Below are 23,156 nucleotides of genomic sequence, written 5' to 3'. Positions count from 1 at the left end.
AAAATATCAGTCTTCCTGGGTTCTGGGTTCTAATCAGAGAGGCCAGCTAGAACTGAAATACTGTCACATGACGGTTGTTTTCGGGGTTGTCTCTATAGTTCCTAACAAAATAAGCCTAAGATTTTCTCACCACTGCCTTTTCCACATTTTCTAAGTCTTATGTGGTTTATTGGAATTTTTAAAAAATCATCTATGGCATCGGCTCCATGAATACAGATTCCAGTATTTAATTAGACATGTGGGTGACCCTGTCCTCTGAAAGGAATTGTCCATTGTAACCCTTCATCACCCTGATGGTGCTTCAAGGTCTAGCTTGAATAGGAAGTATTAGAAACAACTTTACATAACATGTTTCCAGGACTCAGACACCTAAAGCTAATTATTTTGTTGTTTTTTTTTTTTAAATATAAAAACAGAGTCACTGTCAAGCAGTGGTTCTCAACATGTGAGGCGTGAGCCCCTGGGTGGGGGTCACATATCAGATATCCATCATGTGAGATATTTACTTTAGGAGTTCTTAATGGGAACAAAATTACAGTTACAAAGTATCTGTAAATAATCGTATGACTGGGGGTCACTACAACATGATGAACCATATTAAGGCATTAGAAAGGTTGAAAACCACTGCAAAGACCCTACTCTGGTGATTTGATCCCAGCACTTCTCTTATCCCAGGACTTCTCTGTGTCCTCATTATATATACAGTACATATTCATAATTATGCATTATATATTCTATATTCAATGTCTCAATTAAATTGGTAAGCTTCATAAGTCTACGTATGTGCACAGAAAGAGATTCAGAGAGACCCACAGTGGCCCACAGAGAGAATTATTTTGCCCTAATAGAACCAAATCCCACTGTGTTGTCACTCTGCACACTTAAGGAAATAAAGTGACAGTGGCTAAAATAATCTGGTTTTGATCCACTGCTTAATGTGAAAAGGAAACCAGTACAGTAATTTATTACTATTAAATAAAACCATTTCCCTGTTTAGTAAAAGGCACACCTAAGAACACTAAAGAAAAAATAAAAGGACTCGACTCTCTTCTTCACCACCACCAAACCCTACATTGTAATGGCTAGTGTATCAGGATCGTTGTAGATCAGCCATAAGATTTATCTGTTAGTCACCTCCAGTACACAAAACCGTAAGTGTCCCTTAGATACTCATAATATGCATCAAATGACCTTTCTGTGCCCATGCATGAACTATGGCTGCTCACCTCTACACCTCTGGCCATCTTTACACCATTCTGGCCTCTCCAGCTCTCCACACTTGAAAGCTAGTTTCAGATCCATCCTCTGAGCTGGAGCGTTCCCTGCTCCTTCAGTCACTCCACACTGATGCTAGGTTTTGTTTCATCCACGTGCCTCCTTTCCCACCTGTACCAGACGTACTAGGGGGATAGCAGGGAAAGAGGAGGACTATGTCTCTACTGACACATGTTAAGAGGACAATGGTGTGTTTAAATCATGGACAGCCCTCTTAAACAATGAGCAAATTAAAGTTATTGTCAACTGTATCCTGGAGAACAACAGCTACTTACTGGGTAAATTTTTGGCATTCCATCCATTGTAATAGACAGTTTAAGGACAATCCAGAGTGGTTGAGCCATACCTCAGCTCTGTAAGTTTAGAAAGTCAGTATTTATAAGTGAAAATAATTTAAATTAATAGCTAACCCATATGAAGCTGTAAAGTAATTTAATAGCTAACCCATATGAAATGTTTCGTGTTTGACACACCATAAGTATTAAAGAATTGAGTGATATTTACTAAATCCCAGTTGCCCACTGGTATACGACTCCATAGAAGGGCCTTAAGATATAAGTAAATGAGGCTGTAGGAGCATTTCTTGGTGATATCATGAGGGATAAACCTGTGCTTTGGGGTAAGAGTATAGCAAGAGGTAGAAAAAAATGTCCCTCTGATTTCTTTGTATTGAAACAATACCTGTTAAGATGAGATAGCCACATTTTAGCTTTCTCATAAGATTTTCATTGAGTACTAACAAGTTTATTGTATTCTGTACTCTTTTAAATTGCCTTGTTTTTTACTTAACTGAAACAAAGAAAACTAGTAAGATTTTGCCTTAAGTAGAAAATAAGTTAACTTTTTTTTTTTACAATGAGAAGAATATCATTAAATTCTGGCTAATCAAATGTTCTGTGCCTGTATACTACTTTCTCTTTCTTAAATGCAGAAAAGCAAAATGTCAGGGACCACTTAGAGATACAGGTACACCAACTTTTGCATTTGATGCTGACCAGAAAGCCTTGAGGATTGGGATTGTGGGGGCAGTGCCCTTTTCACTCGTAAGATGATTCAGTTTCATTTCCTGCCGTATCCGTTTATTTCCCACCATGCCCTAGATCAGTTTTCCTCCTCCCTGAGAGGCTTCCCTGAACAATCCCAGCACATCACGTTTCCTCCTAACCACTGTATGTTTTCTATGTGACCCTGAATGCCATTCAAAACGACTTAGGGCTTGTAAGTCACAGAAAGGATTGTCACAATAATTAGTCTCCCGCTCATACCTGTGCGCTTAAATGCATGTCTAAATAGCAACATTGCTTTTAGGGAAAGACATTATTATTCAGTGTAAGTCAGAGTTTTGGACAAGGACACAAATAAAATCAACCTAAACTACCAGGGACACGAGCATTTGTCCGAATATCGGAAAGCATTGAGAACCAAGCTGTAATCAATTTGAACAAAAGATAACTAGACTTCATGAGCCCCGCCTTGACTAGTTATATGTGTCCCTAAGATGACTTGTTATATGACCCTAACCAGTACCCTTAGGTTATAACTTGTCAATTCCTTTACAAAACCCCATAGCACGTTTCCAGTGCTAAATCAATCCCCTTTTCTCCCTGCTTTGCTTTTGCTCCTGTTCAACAGCTTCTCAACAGATGAAATAACCCATTTTCATTTCCCTTTGATGTGGTGGGATGACAGGCCACTGGGGATCTAAACTGTATTATTTTAGAGCACAATATTGAATGTGTGCTGAAGAATGCACCAGTAGCTACATTCTGCCTTTGCTTTCACCACTTCTAGAATGTGAAATCCAGGGTCCTGCCTGCACGTCAGTGCGTCTGTCCCCCACCCCAGTCCTTGCAGTAGACTACTAGCCAAAATCCAGCCCTTGAAACAATTGCTAAACTCACATATGGAGCCACTTATAGCAGGGTCCCAGAGCAGAGGGGCAGACAACAGAAGGTAGGAACCTCTGCTAAAGCTGGTGTCTAAAATCGAATGGCGGGTCAGGGAGCCCACACAGTCCTTCCTCTCCGGATGACTCCCCAGACAACAGACTCTACTTGCAGACATTTGCCCAGATATCCTGGAGGTTTTTCCATAGCAACAATACTGCTTCCCTGGATATGTGTACTTCATTTGACTCTGAGAGGAAATAGCCAATCATTTTCTAGCATCCTGGACTTGAAGAACAAGTGTGCTTACAGGACAAGTGTTTGCTCTTCACATAGGCTTGGCCATTTCAGTCTGGGATTTATCCCAATGACCTCAATTCAGAGACTCATCTCTGAGCACCCTCTCCTCTCTTAGAGTTAGATAGAGCTGCTTGGCTATTCTGGAAATAATCCTGCTCACATAGTGAATATTAGCTCCCCGAAGGCCTCACCCTCGCCCTCTCTGTTTGCTTTAAAATTAACATGGCCAAGGCTTTCCAAGGTCTGGTGCATTCCACCGGAGAGGAAGCTTGAGAGCCAGTAATCTCAAGGAGACATAAAATGTGTGTTTCAGAGCTGAGCCTGTGACAGGGACCCTTGGCAAGCATGAAGCTAAGATCACAATTTCCCTTTGGCCCCAGGGCATTTTCTGATGCTTCTAGAAAGTAGAAAGGAAAGAGCCAAACCCTCACTTCCCTCGGGGTTACTTTAGGGTTTGTAATCTGTTTCTCTTTGGTCACATGCTGGGGAAGAAATGTGTGCAGAGAGTCAAACTGGCCAGCTTCACAGAGAAAGGCTTGGTGATTCCCTTAACACAGCAGTGTGCAGCAGGGTCTTTCTCAGTCGTGGGCCCTGAACATGGCTTTCCCCAACTATGCTTTCACAAGAGGTTAGACTGTACCAAAGTTCAATCAACTGCTGCTTCAGTGTGGCATTGCCCAGGCCGGGAATCTCTGTCCCTTCCCCCCTTTAGCCTCACGATCTCCCCAAGAGACTCTTGGTTGGCCCTTAGGGAATCCTTCCTCTGGCTTCTCTTATATCATGATCCTTGCACATTGTTCGCGTTCTTCTCTTTTCTTTATTAGACGAATATGATGACAAGCAGCCACTGACCAGCAAAGAAGAGGAGGAGAGGCGCATCGCAGAGATGGGGCGCCCCATCCTAGGAGAGCACACCAAGCTGGAAGTGATCATTGAAGAGTCTTATGAATTCAAGGTGAGTCTCCAACACTTGCCCATCTCAGCAGCTTGTTCAAGGTAGTTCGGTGTAGTCTGTGCACTAAGAGCCTCCCGGAGAGAGTGGAAAATAGGATTTCATGTCCTGGCTCATTCACTAAAAGGCTGTCAGATCCAATTTGAAATTGTGAAGGTGGAAGAGAACCCAGAAATCCTGTACAGTAAAGAGCATCAGAACAAGGACCAAGCAAGCAGGTAACACTACATGTGACAGTCAGAACTGCTCCTAAACAGTAGGCGCTGTCTGAAAGGATACTCTACAAAAGTAGTTTTGGAGACATCCTTTTCATTAAAAAAATGTTAAATTAAAATAAATAAATAAACACACAAAGTGTTTAGGAAGTATATGGAACATAATATAATGTAGTGATAAATGCATGTGTCTTTCTTGAGACAGGGTCGTACTCTATAACTGTGGCAAACCAAGAACTTGCTTTATAGGCCATGCTTACCTCAAACCTAGAAATCCTTCTGACTATGACTTCCAATTGGTGGGATTAATGGCAAGCTACTACCATTCCCAGCCTTAGCTACATTTTTGAATTTCAGAAATTCATAAAGCTTTATAATCCTTATAAAAACTCAATACAGCAGTGCTTGGAGGGATTATTATACATTAGAAAAACCTGATGTCAGAAGCAAAGCATTTGTCTTGTGGAAATGTGAAGGCTTTGGTTTTGGAGAATGGCTCCTTATATCCAAGAACACTTTGGTACTGCCTACCAAAGGTGCTGAGACAGCACCGATACTGACTGTTCATGAGCTGATACGATTCTCTAGTTCATTCTTTTTCTCATGGTACTCGATATTGATCAGAGGGATTCGCACATGTCAGACAAGCTCTGCGCCATGGGCTATCCCCTCAGCCCAGACTTAAAACAAATTTCAGGTAACAGAAGTCATTTTTTAAAAAGTTGCACGTGTGGGGATTCATGTCATTCTTGAAGATGAAACTTCCTCTCTCTCATGTCTAACCCAGCACTCTGTTCCCATCGTCCCTACCCCATGCTAACCCCCACCACATAGTTCTTCATACCCAGATCATTAATATCTAAGAATACATGAGGTGGAGCCAACTTCCATTGCAAAATGGGATAAGACATTGTATCCCTTCTTGTAGCATACTGGGGTATCTTTGCAGTAAAAATGAGATTTTTTAAAAGATAAAATACATTTAAAACTTTTTCAGACAAATAAGAATCTAACTCTATCTATCTATCCAGCTATCTATCTATCTATCTATCAATCTTTTATCTATCACCTATTTATCTCTGTCTGTTTGTCTGTCTGTCATGTTTCTGGTTTCACTCCCTTGCTTAGAGGAGCGGTAAACAGTGAAATGAAGACTGGTCCCACTGTCAGAGCCCATTGGGGCATAAGCTTTAGCCTGCCTCATGGAAGACACGAAAGGAGCATAAACAGATTCTCGTACTCCCACATGAGCCTCAGCCTGTGGGTTTCTATGGCTGACTCTGTTACCCTGTGTCCACGTGCAGCCAGTTCCAGTGCTCCTCCTGCAACTTTCTTCCACCTGGAATCACAGGGTTCTGTGTGACTCGCCACAACAGAGATCGCTGTTCCTGGAGCCAGATCACTCCTGAACTTTTGATATTTTTATAGGCAATGTATACTCTCCCTTTTACAGAATGCCTATCCTTGCCGTCCTATGCCACAACCATAGAAAGAGTAATTATAGTAACTTCTAGAATATACTGGGTTAGGTAACTCTTCCAGGCCCAAAAAGGAGAAAGGGGTCAGAAGTCTCTCTGGTCCCTACTTTCTTCCCATAACTTCATTTGTCTGGTTTTCTCTTTTTCTTTCTTTTTGTTACTTTCTAGAATAACATTGGGTCTCATCTTCAAGTTTATAAGCATAGTCATTGTTATCAAAGGGCATCTTGGGAGTACACTTTTCAAGGACAGTAATATCAACATTGATTTTCTTCACTTAAGAATTCTGTTTTTCTAGAATGTCATTTGAGAACTTGTCCAAAGCTATAGAATAGTAGGGCTAGACTACACATGTCTCCCTGCCCACCCCCATGAGTTCGTTCCTGCCATGCTAAGACTGTGGCTTTACTAAATCCCACCGACCCTGGAAGTTTAAGAATGTTCCAGATGTTCCAATAGAGAGTATTGTCTAAACTTCAGTTTTTCTTGTCCCCCTTGCCTTTCTCTCATAGAGTTGTGCCCACAGGTACAGATTTAGCAGTAGGGAGGAAAATTGGCTTTGCTACTCTGGTTAAAATGTCTGTGCTTTTCCATATCAATAAAGGCTAAGTTAAGTTTCTCCTGCAAGTTTGATCTAGAGCAGACGTTTCATAGTGAAGTCTGCGTTCAGATGCTGGAGAGACAGTTCTAGAAAGCATATCTCTAGTGTGGTGGGGATCTCTCCCTTTTGGAGAGTTATGCTCCAAGTTTCCACTACATGTAGGAAAAGCTGAGGTCATTTTTTCTGACATTCCACACAGCACTTGGAACTGGCATTAGTCGGGATGCTTAGAGCACTGGATGAGATGTGGCTGAGAGAGAAAAGACAGATGCCTGTCATTCCTGTCCTGTGCTTCAATTCACTGTGCCCTGGAGCAGGGACTGTTAGAACTCTTATCGGGGTACCAGCAGTTCTAGATACAAGACAAGCTGAGAGGTTACTGCCCTGAGGACATACAAGCCACCAAGAATCTTGGTGCAGACATCGAGCGTGCTCGCCTGACATGGCTCCTTTCATGTTGGTTTTTGTCTCCACGTGTCAAGTCAGTTCCAGTGACTCGTTTTGAATTAACATGCATGCTATTATAAACTGGCCCTGGCTTCACATCCAACCCCCCAGCCATCATTCTTTTGACTCCCACTTAGCCAATAACATTATCTCTCTCAAACCATAGTTTGGTATTCTGCATTGAACATGTACAAATATTTACCTAAGGCAAATAATATGTGTTTTCTGCCTCTGCGATTAGTGGGAATTCGAGGATGCTCTGACAGTAAGTGTGGATGTCTGGTAGACTAGTCGGTGCAGTAGTTTCTCTGAGAAGATAGCCTCTGCGTCCTAGAAATGTCCCTTCTCCCTGTAGTTGCTGTAATTTGGGGTAGCGCTTCGACTGTATGGCTTCTTTAGTTTCCTTGTGACCGCTTGGCAAGTCCTGCTGTTTTCTTAACCAAATTTAGAAAGCTGAAGAGTTCTAATTACACAAAACTAATTAACTAATAAGGTCTAAAATAAAATAAGGGCATGTACCTCAGCACGCTATTAAAATATGGAAACTATATGTAAGGTTATTAGCAGTGTGCTCTAAGCCACAAGTGTTGACTTTCGCTTGTCTAGTATGCTCCTGATGGAATGGCGGTACTGTGAGAATAGAACTATCTGAGTCTACTAGCAAGCTGAAAAGTCCAGTGGTCCCTCTTTGCCACCACCTTAACACCACTACCCCCCAAAAGTATTAATTTATTGGTGATCATCCGGCAAGCCACCTTGCAGCCATGCTACCTGGCTACATGTCACTGACAAACAACGTTACAGCGATAAGTCTTCAGTTTCAGACCTGTCACTTTTAGATGTTCACAGACAGTGTTGAACGGGGCCGGTACTGATTTCTTTGCAGACAGCATAGACAGACAAGCCAGGGAGAATCAGAAAGCACTGAGAAGCATGGGTGGGCCTCTGAGCAGCTGCAACACTATAGCTGCTCCTGGTTGTCCATTAGAGCAGCAAAGGCTACCTGGAGTTTCTATTTCAGAATGTTTCTAGGGTCAGTTGTTTACATAGTCACAGCAATATTTGATGTGCATACTTTTCTACCGAGCCTGACATCTACTGTTCCTTATAGGACCCTGGGACTTGGAAACAAGTTTTTGGGTTTCCTGAGGCCATCACAACCCCAGAAGATATATACTCTTATTTTTCCCTTTTCAGAGCACCGTGGACAAGCTCATTAAGAAGACGAACCTGGCCCTTGTGGTGGGGACCAACAGCTGGAGAGAGCAGTTCATTGAAGCCATCACCGTCAGCGCTGGTGAGTGCCTTGTTCTGTACTCTGTGAGCTAGAACAGCCAGTCTCCGGCTACACTGGCTTGTTCTGCCATCAGATAGTCTGATTGATTGTGTGTGAGACTGTGTATGAGAAAGTACAAGTGTGGGAGTGTATGTGTGTGTGTGTGTGTTCTTGTGTATGTGGGATTATACATACATGCACATGCACATTTGAAGGCCAAAGATCCATGTGTAATGACTTTCTTAATCACCCCCTCCACCTTAGTTTTAGAAACAGGCTCTCGCAGTGACCCTGGAGCTCAAGGAGTCATCTGGAATATCTGCTTAGCAAACCCAGGACTGCTTCTGTCTCTGCTTCCCTGGTGCTGGCATTATGCCACCATTCCCAGATCTTTATGTGGATGCTGTGTATTGAACCCAGATACTCACACTTGCCTCCTCAACATTTAATATCTGGAGCCATGATCTGTGGAAAGGGACTCTGTGCACTATTTACTGTCTTTAAGAGACAAAGACGTTTTGGTGTAAGGAAAATTGACCCTCCCCTGCTTCCTGGATAAGATACCCTCTGACTTCTGAACCTGTGCTGGAATCATTTCATAGCAAGTCTTGACTTCAGCCCTTTAGTTTTCATACTAAAGATTGCACACAGGGTCTTACTTATGCTAGATAAGCTCTCTACCAGTGAGTTATATCCATTGCCCTATTTTTTTTTTGAATTTTGAGGCAGTGTCTCAATAACTCGTCCACACTAGCCTTGAACTCACTCTGTTATCTGAAGCTTAACATCCTTCCAAGTGTATTGCAGATGTCAGACAGCTCACCCAGCTCCAAATTTTTTGAGCAATAGTTAATTAATAATGAATAAAGCCTCTCAAGTATGATTGGTTTGTATGTATACATGTGTATTATTCATGTGTGTGTGTGTGTGTGTGTGTGCGTGTGTAGTATAGTGTATGTGTTTCTAAAATACTGCTTAGAGATAGACTATGCTCAGAAACTTGCCATTTACTGGGTTAATTGACCTTAGTTTACAATTTTGAGATACAGAATATCTGAAAAATAAACACACAGTTTATAGGCACTAAATTACATTAAATTACATGAAAGACAGTTTTCAAAGTGCAATGTTTCAGATTATGACTGAGTTTAAGTGCCTAAGGAATGTTAATATCCTCAGGTTGTTAAACAGACAATAAAGTTTGTAAAAGCAGCATTTATTGAAGACAGACTTTCATTGGATTCTTTTTTAAGATTTCATGGCTAAATAGTTGAGAAACAGAAAGATTTTCCTTATTAAAAATATTAAATTGTCTTTGAAGGGTTCTGTTGAGACAGTTTTTCCCAAGCAATTTTCTGTGCAAAATTGAATCTACGTGTCTTACTAAACAAAAGTAATAATTTTGTAAATGGGATTTGGCTTCTCTCTCGTTTTTTTTATTAACCATATCAAAACTCAATTTAAAGAAACTAGCCAGCAATGCTGTTCCCCATTTTGCCTGAGCTGCATAGCTCAGTACCCCGGCTTCCTATGCTGTAATGCTTCTACTCACCAAGTTCTGACAGTTGAGCATTTGAAGGGCTGAAGGATTTAAGAGACTTTGGAGATTAGAAAGGGATTAGGCAGTCATGTTCCAGCAATTCTCTTTCTGTTGCCTCCTGGGTCAAATACCAGAGTCAGTTGTGTGTGGCAGTTAAACAGCTGTCAAAATATTTCGAGGCAAGTCCAGTGCCACCAGGTGTCCTTAGGATGTGCCCACACATGCACAACTCCATGCAGCTAGCACTTGCTACCTATCCAGTTCAAGTTTCCCTCCAGTTCTTCCTTCTTCCTTGTGTCTCTCCCAGAGCAGCGCTTTGGGGTGGACCTTAAGAACCAAGTGTCAATCAACTATAGGGGATTCAGCAAGAACAGTGCACAGGACAAACCTAAGCTAGGCAAAGGCCAACCAGATGAGCATGACATTGACACAGCCATCACACTGGCCTCTCCCTAAGGAAGGGGGAGGTGACAGTAAGGCCAGCATGGCAGACAGATGGGATTGTGACTCTGCCCTGGATGACTCGGTAAATCATGACGTACATGCACCCCATGTTGGTTCCCTTGGGTGTTAAGTGGGAAAAAAGTAGTTCATGAACTCGTCATAGTATCAGTTAAGACTATGCACATTTTCATGGCGCAGCTATAAATTTGGGTACCAAAACTGGTTATCCTGAAAGTGACCAATATATTGAAGATTCTAAAATAAAAGGTAGCGAAAAATTGTTGTTTAACCTAATGCTACAATGCTAGATGTCCGGAAACATATTGTTAGGACTTTTGGTTCAGTGGGAGTTCTGATCATGACATTTTATATGTATTAGAATACTGAGGTCCAGAAAAATATTGTAACTCATTCAATAAGTGAACTGGAAAGGGGCAGTCCTGACGTCCACCTCAGCTAAGGAGCATCTCAGGTGTGAAATATGAACTCAGTGGCAGTGCCTGAGGTATGAGTGCCTAGACATGTGCACACAGAACACACGTAAATATATATACACACAGAAACACATGGAACATATATATAAATCTGGATGTGTGGACAATAAATATATGCCCTCAAATAGATATGAATAAATAAAAACCCGCATACCGGTATTCACAGAGTTATGCATCTATACACTGACATGCAGACAGACACAGACATAGACATGCATGCACGCACAGACACACAGACATGCGGCCATACACAGACACACACAGAGACATACGATGACAGAAACACACAGGCACACAGTGATGCAGAGTTGTATAACACCTGCATCCAGTGACACAGTGGTATGGGAACCATACCTTGCACCATAAAATATTTCTCACAATAACATATGGTCTCTTTACAGAGTCTAGTTCACAGTTGTCTGAGGAGGATGTTCATCAGTTCCCAAAGGAAGAAAGAAAAGCATTTAATTTCTTACATCCATAGCTGTCTGCCACCCGATAATATCTGATTTTTATGTGCAACACATAGCTTTGTTTCATATAATTGTTGTAGATCTTACATAGCGCTTACTAGCATTTTCTCAATGAAAAGATAGACATACACACAGAAAGAGAGAGAGACAGAGACAGAGAGTCAAATAGAGATAAAAACAGAAATGGAGATAGAGACAAAGAAACAGAGAGACAGAGACAGAGAAGCAGAGACAGAGAGAGGTGAAGGAGGGAGAGAGGGGAGAGAGAAGGTGGTAAGAGAGGGAAATGGAGACAGAGTCAGAGACAGAACAAAAGACCAAAAAGACAATTTTGCTGTCTTGTTTAACCTCTTGGAATATTGTTGTGCAAGCAGAGACGAATTCCGGATTATTCCCATCACTAGAGGAGTAAGAAGGCAAGACTAGGACATCACCAAGTCACCATTCCATATTGAGACCTGGGAACTCATTCAGTGCTTATCCAATTCCTACAGTATCCTGGTGACCTTGTGATTTGTGTCTTATCTGATTTCAGGCAGTGGAAAAACACTTAGCCACATGGATTATCCACACGGCTGGCCCAGATTACATGCTCAGAAGAGTAGCAACATGCACTTCTTGTCTGTCCTTCCCGTAGGAGAAGGAGGAGGATTATTCTGGATTAGCCTCAGAACAAAACTCCTGAGGAGATAAAGATGTGAAGGAATATGATGTTCAGCCTATTGGCATTCTCTATAGTCAGTGGGAGCTTTATTGTATAGGAGAAAGCATTCAACATGAGGCCAGTTTGGCTCAAGTAGCTGCTGTGACCACCCTGGATACAGGTCACAATGGATGGTTCACATCAGGTGATAGCCAACTGCACCCAGAGAATGGTACAGTGGGATGCTGCTCTTCTTAGTACTTAGCTAGGCTGGTGAATTGGGAGCGATCTCAATGAACATTAAGTATTTAATTTCTAAAGCTACCAACTCAGTAGTTTCCCAAGACAGTAATTGACTTAAATAATTCTCAGCCTGGAGACGAGTATACTCCAAAAGTCCTGAATAATAAAAATGAAACCTCAAATGAGTTTCAAGGGTTTCCATGTAGTTTGGTCTAAGCAGATTTCTTTCCAGCAACCCCTTATCCAACAGCACCATGAGAGGTTCTCTTTACAGCTGCTGGTCCTGGGTCACCTTCAAATCCTATCAAAAAGGATCCTGCTTGTTCAGGTTTGACATAGCCTCAGCAGGAAAATATGACAGCTAAAAGGGGTAGACATCATCTTTACTTATTTCTCATACACTGAAGATTCTTATGTGGAGGTTCATGTCAAAGAAACTAGTTTCATGAGATAGGATAGGTATATTTGCGTCTACTAAATGAAGTCTACCAAAAGGCAGCAAATTAAAGGGTGGCTTACTCTCCTTAAATAGCATTCTCACATATGTGCCTGTCAACCTCGAGTTCAAGGGCTTTCTATATGTATTGTTCCTACTCGTCACGGCTGCACTCTGAGCAACCCAACTCAGTGTCTGTGGCTCATAGGGTTCCTTAGCTTTTTAATGTCACACCCCGGAAAGGGACAGCTGCCTGATAAAACCTCATCTTTGCAAGTTGACATCCAACGAGCTCTGAGCTTGGCCCCATGTGCCTCTTGGTCATGTCTTAACTGGTTGCAGGTCAGATCTCTGCATGTGTTCTTCATGCCTAGAACGACCCACAGGCTTGGCCAGCCTGTTGTTGGTAGACTAGCCATGCAGAGTGGAAGGCCTGCTACAGTCTAACTGAGGTCTGCCTTCTCTCAGCGCACACTGAAACACATTCCTTGTGATAGAAACTGCATCTAAATCATTTAAGTTTTACGTTTTATGCTTGAAATCCTTATTGGGCTGATTTTTCTCTTAAATTGCCTATTACAAAAAAAAAAAAAAATATTGAGGAAAACACTATACGGAAGTTCTCAGAATGAGTCAGCATTCTCCTTCACAAGCCTGAAGTCAGGTCTCTAATGCAGCTTTTTTTCTGGAGAGGCAACAGCTCAGCCCTGCCAACAACGCTCCATCTCTAGATTCGGCAGCTTTTGTGTTGGCAGCGACTGCTGCATTAGGAAGATGGATTTAGCTGTTGCTTACCCACATTAGTGCTCCACACGGGAATGTTCCATCCCCAGGTGGGAGCCCGTGTCTGCTGTTTCAATGGGGAAAATATTTCAGTGTCCTCCTGAGAACTAGAAAACAGAATAAACACAATGTCCCTGTGCATGCACACTTGCACACTTACATACACATACATACACACACACCCTTTTAGCAGCAACAACCCATCCACAGTATCCTACCACACTAACCTTGTGATCCCTAATCCTGAAATGAAAAACCAGTTGCATGAATCAACTTTGACATGCAGTTGGTTTTCCACCCAGTACACATTTCCTTCCTTGTCTTTGTTTTGACATATCTGGTTAAATGTTGTATTTTTTCTTATTATAATACCTTAGGTCCAAAGCGTGGAAAAACACTGGACAGGAGTCTATTAATCTAGTCCAATTTTTCACTTTTTAAATAAAGATTGGGAACAGTAAGAGAGAGAGTGTCTGTAAGGCAGCACATACAGAGGCAGCTTTAGAACTTAGGACTCTTGCTAGCACCAGACAGCAATGTTTTCCTTTTCCTCCTGGAGCTGGGGGATGCTGCCCTCATCAACCGGACAGACATTGGTGACTAACAACCTGTGGGATTCTCAGTGATGGGATACCATAAGTCTAGGTAGCAAGAGCCAGAGTTTTCCTGAGCCCACGGTGTTACCATCATGGGAGCAGGGTGAAAAGTCCTTGTCTGTGTGAATAGGTTTTCCCTTTTCATACTGTTTCACAACGGCCCTGTGCCATGCTACCAAGCAACACTTATCAGCATAGGGACAGGATTCTGATTCTGAAGCTACCAAGCCAGTTTCTACCTTATCCCTCTCAGAGTTCCAAGCCTGTAAACCACTCTGGACTTACTGTGCTCATTCTGAGCTTAGGCACATCTATTGCCTTTGCATGAAATTCTTCTCTCTGCATGGCTATTTCTCTGAGGATGCATTATTTTAGGGGTTTCTCAACTAGCCAGACCCCACCTCTCATACACACACACACATACCATTTTTTTTTTTAAAAATCTCATCACAAAAGAAAAACCTAGTTGTGTCTGTCTATACCAATTTATCCAAAGAAGGAACTAAGGCACAAAGAGCCTCTATGAGGACCCATGTAAGTCATGGGCAGATCCTTGTTTTTAGTGGTGGACACTTATGGAGATTTCACTGAAAATCACAAGAGAGAGGAGGAAGGAGGAGCAGACAGATGAAGGATGCTATTGCAATCACTTTGCATTGTGCAAGCCAAAGCCATGGTTACAACCTTGGTCCACATCCATCCTTGCCACTTGGTCAGCAATAGACTTGTGTAACTCCAAGATCAGAGCAGCCTATGCAGGTAGTCCCAAGGTCAGGAAAATTGTTCTAGGAAAGTTGTTACCACCACTGAAGGACAGGAGTTTTTTCTGCTTGATGGCCAAAGAGGAAGGTATTTCGATCAAAATTAAGGTGAATCCCACTTCCCACAGAGCTGATATAAACCACTAACCTGACACTCACAGAGAAGCTGAATTCTTAAAAATGAAATAGAATAAAAATAAAATAAAGTAGAATAAAAATTTAAAAAATAAAGCTGGCCTCAGAAAGAGTAATTCCACATTTGTACATCATGCAGAGATTTAAAGAGGGCAGATATTTCTCAGTTATACCTTTCACAGAGCAATGCCAGTGAGATTAGATTGTGCCTCAGTGGATGAATGTCTGCTATGCAAAGGACAGAGATTATTTTCCCCTATGGATGCAACAGGGGCCGTTCATCATGGATGTATGGCAGCAGAAACACTTTAGGGCTTGTGAGCAAGCCACTTGCATCTTTAGAGCCTTGAATTTTTCATTAATATATCCTTATTAGGTTCCTGGGAACATGAAGAATGAGGTACATACCCTTATCCGAGCACATGAAATTAAGTGTGCAGGGAGGGAGCTAGTACTCACAGCTTCACTGCAACAACATCTTAAGTGGCTCTGGGTGTCCTTCATGCCACCTGCATGTGGGAAAACTTGGGCAAACAGCTTCCCTTTATGTAAACTTTAACATTTTCCAGGGAGGTAACATCATTATGTTCCTCGGAAAGAACAAAGTCATGACTGTCCCAACAGCTCCTCCAAGGCCAACCTCCCTCACCACAGAAAGCTAGTTAGCCACAGTCATTGATATTTACAAAGTACTAAAGGAACCCCCAGGTCAGTCCTAAAACCTGGTGTTCCCAAATACCACCTGCTATAACCAAACCATCCAGGACAGCAGGAGGTATGTGTATTTGCGGTTGGTAGGTTCTGCCTTCAGAAGGCTTGTCTCTTAGGTTACTCAAGCCGGAAGGAAATATGTTTCTATTACAGAAACCTGAAAATCTTTCAGTCCTGCAATTAACAGATGATTAAAGAACACTGAATGTCAAGAGTCTCGCTCTGCCGCAGTGGTGGGGGAAGAGCCAGGAGGCAAAAGCATGTATAACAGATAATGTCAAACTGTAATTATGACTATAAGAAGGGGGGCTTATTACACCAAACAGTCAATGTTCCCCCTTCTAACAGTTTCATTTTGTTAACAGTCCAACTTACCGAGAGCTAGAAGTCCTTAGTGCATCCGTTTTTCATTTTGCCAGTGACTACAGGGCTGAAAAATATTTCTGTCACACGAAATCTGTCTTCAGCTGTGGTAACATTCCTAACTAGAGCCGGAAAGACCTAAGCAGGGAAACATTCTGATCTTCATGGAAACCTTCTCCCAGAGGCTCATGCATCTCAACCAAGTTTGAGACTCACACATTAAAAGTCGGTTACTCATTGGGATCCCTTTCTAATATCGTTACACATCACCTGGCCCTTGGCTGCCTAAGAATAAACACTGGTCCTATACAGAAGAATGTCCCACAGAGGCTTCTGGCCTCGAAATAACTGGTAAGTTTATCAGGAGAAACTATGTAGTATCTTCCACACCCAAGGTGAGCTCAGCCAGGCCAGCTATAAGTGCAATAGCAATCTTCAGCTCAAAATTGATGGACAATGCTATTGGGATATATGTCACTGATGTACATAGGATGAAAACTGGAGATAACTGGATCCCAGGTGACCTGGGCATTACTCTGTATGTCAGAGTCCATTGTCCACAGATTTCAGGACTTATGTCGCCATGCTAATTCTGATCACACTAGATAATGGGGTAGCATAGGGCCAGCCACTTGGAATCCTTGAGTTTCTCTCAGACCTTTGGCTCCATGGGCTCAGGCAGTAAGATACATGGCCAACAGCCAAGTTCTTACTCTCCCCAAGAAGCACTGTCCACTTCGAGGGGCATGCTTTGTTTCATTCAGTATGATGAGCTCATTTTTAGTTCATTTGTGATTAGATAAGTTTTTGTACAAGTATATGTCACATTCAGAGCATATCCTCATATCACCTACCCTCCTGCTGCTCACCGGTCCCTCTCCCTTATTGCCCTAGAAATTTTCACATCTAATTTCACATTATATGCGATTTTATGCATCTATCCAATTACATACATGATTTTATGCACTTGCATAAAACCGAGAACCACCAAGAGAAAACATAATTTTCATCTTTCTATAGCTTTAATTTCCTTACTATAGTTACCTTAAGTTGTATTTTCCTAAAATCCACATAGCTTCACTCTTTTTATGGCTTAAAGTTTTTCACTATATAACACATTTCTCCATCAATCCTCACTTGTTAGATACTTCAGTGGATGCCATAATTTAGCTATTCAGGGGGCGGTTATAATACAAGAGGGCGAATTCTTAGTAGGGAAAAATACTAGTATGTTATCAAGATACATGCTTGGCTTAATGAGAAAGTTTTACGTGGACTGGAGAAGTAAAAACAAGAAATAATCACTTCTCTTAAAGAGCCAAAGAAAAATAGATGAAAAGATTATACATGTGTATAACCCCCCCCCCAAAAAAAAACTAGCCATAATATTGGCTATAGAGCCTAGCGTGGCTTTGAGCAATGAGCTGTTGAATAAAAGGCACAAGGAAGATGATCACTGTGGGATGCAGCTACTAGAAATGCCAAGTGTGTATTAATGGAAGTTTGTTACACAGGAGAAGCCAGTGATCGTCCCACTGCAGCTGGATTAAGTGCAGATGTATTCAATTAGTGCTGAAGATGTTTTTGGTTCCAAGCACCATGTTTTAAGAAATAAGTTAAGGCTCACTTAGAAGACACTCAGAGGAGCAGGGACAGCCTAAGAAAGGAATATAGCCCTCAGACTGAAAGTCAAATGACTGTCCAACTCCAAGGCATGAAACCCCCCATCTGATGTGGATGAGGATTAGTTTGTCTATTGCCCAGGGGGTGGGACCCAAAGAAACGGGCAAAACCCAGCAGTCTGAGCTGTTAGAACCACCAAAGTCAGGTTGTAAAAATATAAGTCCTCCGATATAGCTGGCTCTGGAATGTGACACCAGAGGCCATTTGGGAAGAATGACTGAGGAATAATCAACATTAAACAGAAGGCTGAACCTGGCCAGCTTTATGTCCAGTGTTTTTCTAATGCCCACTTGTATCAGAGGGACAGAAGCAAATGTTTGCATTTTTTTCCTGAACTTAAGCAACTCACAAATCTGAAAATACACAGAATTTGAAGATCTCTCTGTCAAGAAAGTATCTTTTCACTTTCGTTTAGAAGGAAACCTTAACCATGTTACCTTTTTTTTTTTCTGGGAGAATATGTACCCTTCTCACTCAGCCAACTACAGAGGATTCTGATTGTAGTCCAAACCCAGAACACCAGGCAAATCCATAGGGAGGGGTCACTGAATGTGTGACACATAGAAACCATCAAGGCCAGGAAATGGTGATTGTTTTTAATAAAAAAATAATAATAGCATACAAATACCTAACATGAGGAAGGAGTATAAAGTATAAATTCTAGTAAGAACAAGACGGCAAACTCTCCTGTACTTAACTGAAGCTTTGTGTATTGAATACACACATACATAAGCAGGTACAAAAGAGAAGGAAACTGAAATTGACTCATTGAATAACAGATCTTGGTTTTCTGTTGTTGCTGCTGCTGCTGCTGCTGCTATTGTTGTTGTTGTTGTTGTTGTTGTTGTTGTTGCTGCTGCTGCTGTTGTTCTTTCTCTCTGAAGAAGAGAAAGGGCTCATTAGCTACTTGGCTGATGGCTATGTTTTCTTTTGCCTTTTCTATCTCAAGAGTCTGTCTGAACCTTTGCAAGCAAGGGAAAATCAAGATAGCAAAGGCTTATTTCTGTAAAACCGTAAGAAGGAGAGAAACATCTGGGATGGTGGAGCCGGGCGCTCACTGGATACCTATAAGGAACTCCGACACTCAGACACCTACCCAGGTCAGCAGCAGACTGCATCGCCTGAGCTGCCCATGGCCACACACTTACACTCCTTTAAACACGTCCCCAAGTTCTAGAATAGATAGCTAGATGCAGGTCAGTGTGTTTGGCTCTGAACTGGAAGGCTGACCTTTGCCCATTAAAAATGGGAGTAAAAATGGGATGCTTTCCAAAGCAGAAATTCTAAAATGGTCACAACTATGATGCCAGCCTTGTTTGTTTCCCTGCATATATGGTCCCCAAAGACATAAAGAACAGCGTACATCTGAATTCGCAAATAATAACTATGTTGTGGAATGATAGAATTCAAATATTACTGATTATGTGCCAATATTTTCATGTTTTCAGAAGGCACATCATGGAATCTACCTAGCACTAGGCTATGGAAGAGTTGAATTGCTATCTAACTGATGCTAAACGTACTTGCTCCAATAAAGCATCACGTAGGAATGTGCTCCCTTCAGGAAGGCAGATCAAATCACAACCTACCTACCTTCCCACTGAGGATTGACTATTATAAGAGAACAAAAGATTAAATCCCTAAGCTTGAGATTCTTCCCGTGCAGAACAGAATGATGGTGTCCACCGAACAGGGCAACAGTCAGGTCGTTTATAAGGTCAGTGTGAAAGTTGCAGTTTTGGATTTGGGGCTTGTTTTTTTTTTTGTTTTTGTTTTTGTTTTTGTTTTCTTGTTTTGGTTTGGTTTGGTTTGGTTTGGTTTGGTTTAGCTTGTTTGGTTTGTTGTTTGTGGATATTTTTGTTCGTTCGTTTGTTTGTTTGCTCCATGTCTGTCCTTTACTAGGTGTCTCCTCAGGCTCCTTCTCCCTGCTCCTTCTTTAAAAGTAAATCGGCGTGGGGAAACGGCAGTGATTAGGGTTTGGCTTGAACAGAGACCCAGTGACAGGCTGCCGGCGCTGGGGTAAGGATGTGCTGCCTTCTGGCCAGCAAGCAGCGACACTGTTGTAGCACTTCTGTCTAGGAAGGGGCTCACACTGCCACAAAGGACAAGGATCTTTCCTTTCCAGTCTTCAAAGCCGCAGTGGCCAAATGCATTTGAAAGACGTGGAACTGAAGCAAGTGACAAGACAGAAACTGGGCTTCAGTGTTTCTGAGTCGAGGGTGGGACAGCCCAGCAGTTTCTTTTCCAGGCTCTCAGAGCACTCCCGGAGGCCCACGTCTGTGGAGAGATGTCAACTAGCACCTGTTTACTTTAGAGAATAAGTTATCAGCTCGCACCAAGCCTCAGACTGCCATCCCTGGCCCACTGAGCTGGTACCCTGATTTGTGCTCCAGGGAGGCGAGCCTCTGGGCCTTGTTATTGCATCAATAGTTGAGGTGAGGCTGTCTCCACTACCTGCACTTTTAATGACTAGGCTATTTTTATCTGTTTTATGGTTATATTTATAGAGGCCATCAGGCATCGGGGAAGCCATTTATATGGCTCCAGGAGGGATTATTGGAGCCCAGATTGTTTATCTTTCTATTAGTGGAATCTATAAAGCTGAAAAGAAGGATTCTGAGATAAGAGGGATTTAACTGGGAGCCTATAAAAGCAAACCCACCAACTTGTCTATCCCCACGCTAGCGCCGAGGACAGAAGTAAAAGGAGCGTGTAGCCCCACGCAATCCTCTCCAGGCAGGTTACAGAACCAGCCGATTGCTGTTTTCTATACTGTGGCATAGAAAAATATTCTCAAGGTATGGGTGAGGGTGGGGCTAATGTTTTATTGCTTTTTGCAAGAACCAGACTCTTAAGAATAGCCCAGCCAGTGATGGATGCTCAGAATACACTCTTATCCTTCCCTGGAATAGGAGAATTGTGCAGCATGCACGGTAGTCAGTGACCATTTTTAATAGTTATATGACTTGTCAGCTAATCATTAAAATTTATAAAGTGCAGTGAGATCCCAGGAAAAACAATGGATGCACACTTCCACTTTAAAACACTATAAGATACATATGGGTTTCCCATTTCAGACTTAAGCATGAGAGCAATTAAGATTCCCTATAGTGCTGGAAGGCAATGAAATATTCTCTCACTCTAACACTCCCCCCCACACACACATATACACACTCACACACACACACACACACACACACATTCACACACACACACTCTCTCTCACACACACATGCACACACATTCACACACACACACTCATATACACACACTCCCACACACACTCACACTCTCACACTCACATGCACACACATTCACATTCACACACACTCATACACACACACACTCTCACACACTCATGCACACACATTCACACACACACTCACACACATGCACACACATTCACACTCTCACACACTCATATACACAAACTCCCACACACACTCACACTCTCACACTCACATGCACACACATTCACATTCACACACACATACACACACACTCACACACTCTCACACACATGCACACACATTCACCCACACATGCACACATTCACACTCTCACACACTCATATACACACACTCCCACACACACACTCTCATACTCACATGCATACATATTCACACTCACACACACTCATACACACACACTCACACACACACTCACACTTTATGTTTTGGGCTTTGTGGTTTTGTTTTGTTTTTGAGACAATGCCTTTGTTTCCCAGGGATTATAGGAGTAACATACAATGCCCTGTGTTTTACATGATTTTGTTTTAAAGATTTTAGACTCTAACCTTGGGAAACAGCTTGATAAGTTATCAATGAAATGATGCTGGGAAACACAGCTGCACACCTGGGAAGAAGGAGAGAATGATGAGGTAGACGATCATCATTAGCTCGAAGCATCCTCGTATACAAATCCTCTAATTACTCCCAACCACAGCCTTCTTGGGAAAGGTGTTATTAATTCCACCTTGAAGATAAATAGAACATCTACTCCTGATTTATATGTGTCACTTCTTTTGAGAAGTTTCATTCTGCCTTCTGGCTTGTCTTTGAGTTTTTGAGACTTAATCATTCCCAAATTAAATAATTTTGCAGAGGCAGAATGTGTTTCCATGTGTGGCAGAGGATCAGTGCTACAGACATTTTAATCATCTGCCTTGAGAAGTTACAAAGTGCCCACAAATAGAGAAACTAAGAAAATGATTTGATAAAAAATGAGTATAACCAGAAATCCCGGTGCTTTTGCTGAGCATGTAGGTAGATGTGCTTTACAATTCTTTGAATGCGACTGGGAAGGTCAGGAGTCAGGCTATTGAGACAGATGCAAAGTTAACATGGTTCTCAACTCCCGCCCACCTTAAAGCTAGCTATGAAATAAACAGGGAAGTATCCTAATGCATGGACAGTGTTACTTTGTTTTAACACAGCAATTGTACATCGTTGTGACTACAGTGTGAAATGTTAATATGTATCCCACATTTAATAGTGACATGGGAGGATTCCAAAGAGCTGCTGTTGGTTGACCAAAACTGCCTTAATAAACTGACATGAATTAAATGCTTAAACGGAAGAAATTTATTCTCTGTGCATCAAATCGTGAGATTTGGTTTCTCTCAAGAAACTCCTTAGCTTGCACATATATGTATGTATTTGCAATACAGCCTCATTGCATAGCCCAGCTGGCCTCAAACTCGAGCCTCTACCTCTAAAATGCTGAAAGGCAGGCATGTGCCTTGTGCCTGGTGCCAATGTCCTTCATGATCTATAGTCTCACTTTTCTGTTCCAAGTTCCTATCTCCAAGTAAACTCGCATTCTAAGGTTTGGGGGTTGGGGCTTCAAAGCATTGATTTGGAGGGAGGAATGTAATGTAGCCCATATCAGATGCCTTTATTTAAAAGTAGTTTGTGCTTTCAGAACTGAAAACATACTTTCACTCTTACACAGTGAACATAGAAGGTCAGCAATGTTTTCTCACACACTGAATTTTCTATCAATTCACGTGACTCATGTCTTTCACCTAAATAGTCCGTGTTTCCTGAGTATCCATCTCTGCTCCAAGCTTGCGCGTGCTTAAGGCAGTAGTCCTCAGTCTTCCTACTCCTTCCTAAGCATAGTCCCTCATACTGTGGTGACCCAGCAATCATCAAATGACTCCACTGCTACTTCATAGCTGTTACAGATTGTAATACAAATATCTGATGTGCAGGATATCTGATAAGTAACCCCAAGGGGTCAGAACCCACAGCTTGAGAACCGCTGCTGTAAGGGGTTTTCCATGTCCCCGATGTGTCACAGAGAACATAGACATTTGCTCAGTACTGGAGTTCTCAGATCATACAGTCAGCTAGAGAGCTGCCAGCCCCACCTGCCACCAACCACATTAATTGGAACAAAGTGGAGTTCATGCTGGGT

General features: G+C 42.1%; 1 protein-coding gene across 4 annotated transcripts in view; it reads left to right on the top strand.

The window, feature by feature from the left end:
* The window catches only part of SLC8A1 (solute carrier family 8 member A1), a gene marked incomplete at its 3' end in the record, with an annotated part of 271,539 nt that overhangs the window by 222,512 nt on the left and 25,871 nt on the right, over positions 1-23,156 (top strand). For all 4 annotated transcript variants that reach the window (XM_080914734.1, XM_080914733.1, XM_080914731.1 and 1 more), the window contains 2 exons: positions 4,286-4,416; positions 8,352-8,451. In XM_080914734.1, the coding sequence (XP_080770860.1) occupies positions 4,286-4,416; positions 8,352-8,451 (231 nt within the window). The remainder of the gene's footprint in view (positions 1-4,285; positions 4,417-8,351; positions 8,452-23,156) is intronic.

This window comes from Micromys minutus, assembly GCF_963924665.1.
Source record: "Micromys minutus genome assembly, chromosome: 3".
Classification (NCBI taxonomy): Eukaryota; Metazoa; Chordata; class Mammalia; order Rodentia; family Muridae; genus Micromys; species Micromys minutus.
This window is presented reverse-complemented; position numbering and strand designations above follow the sequence as displayed.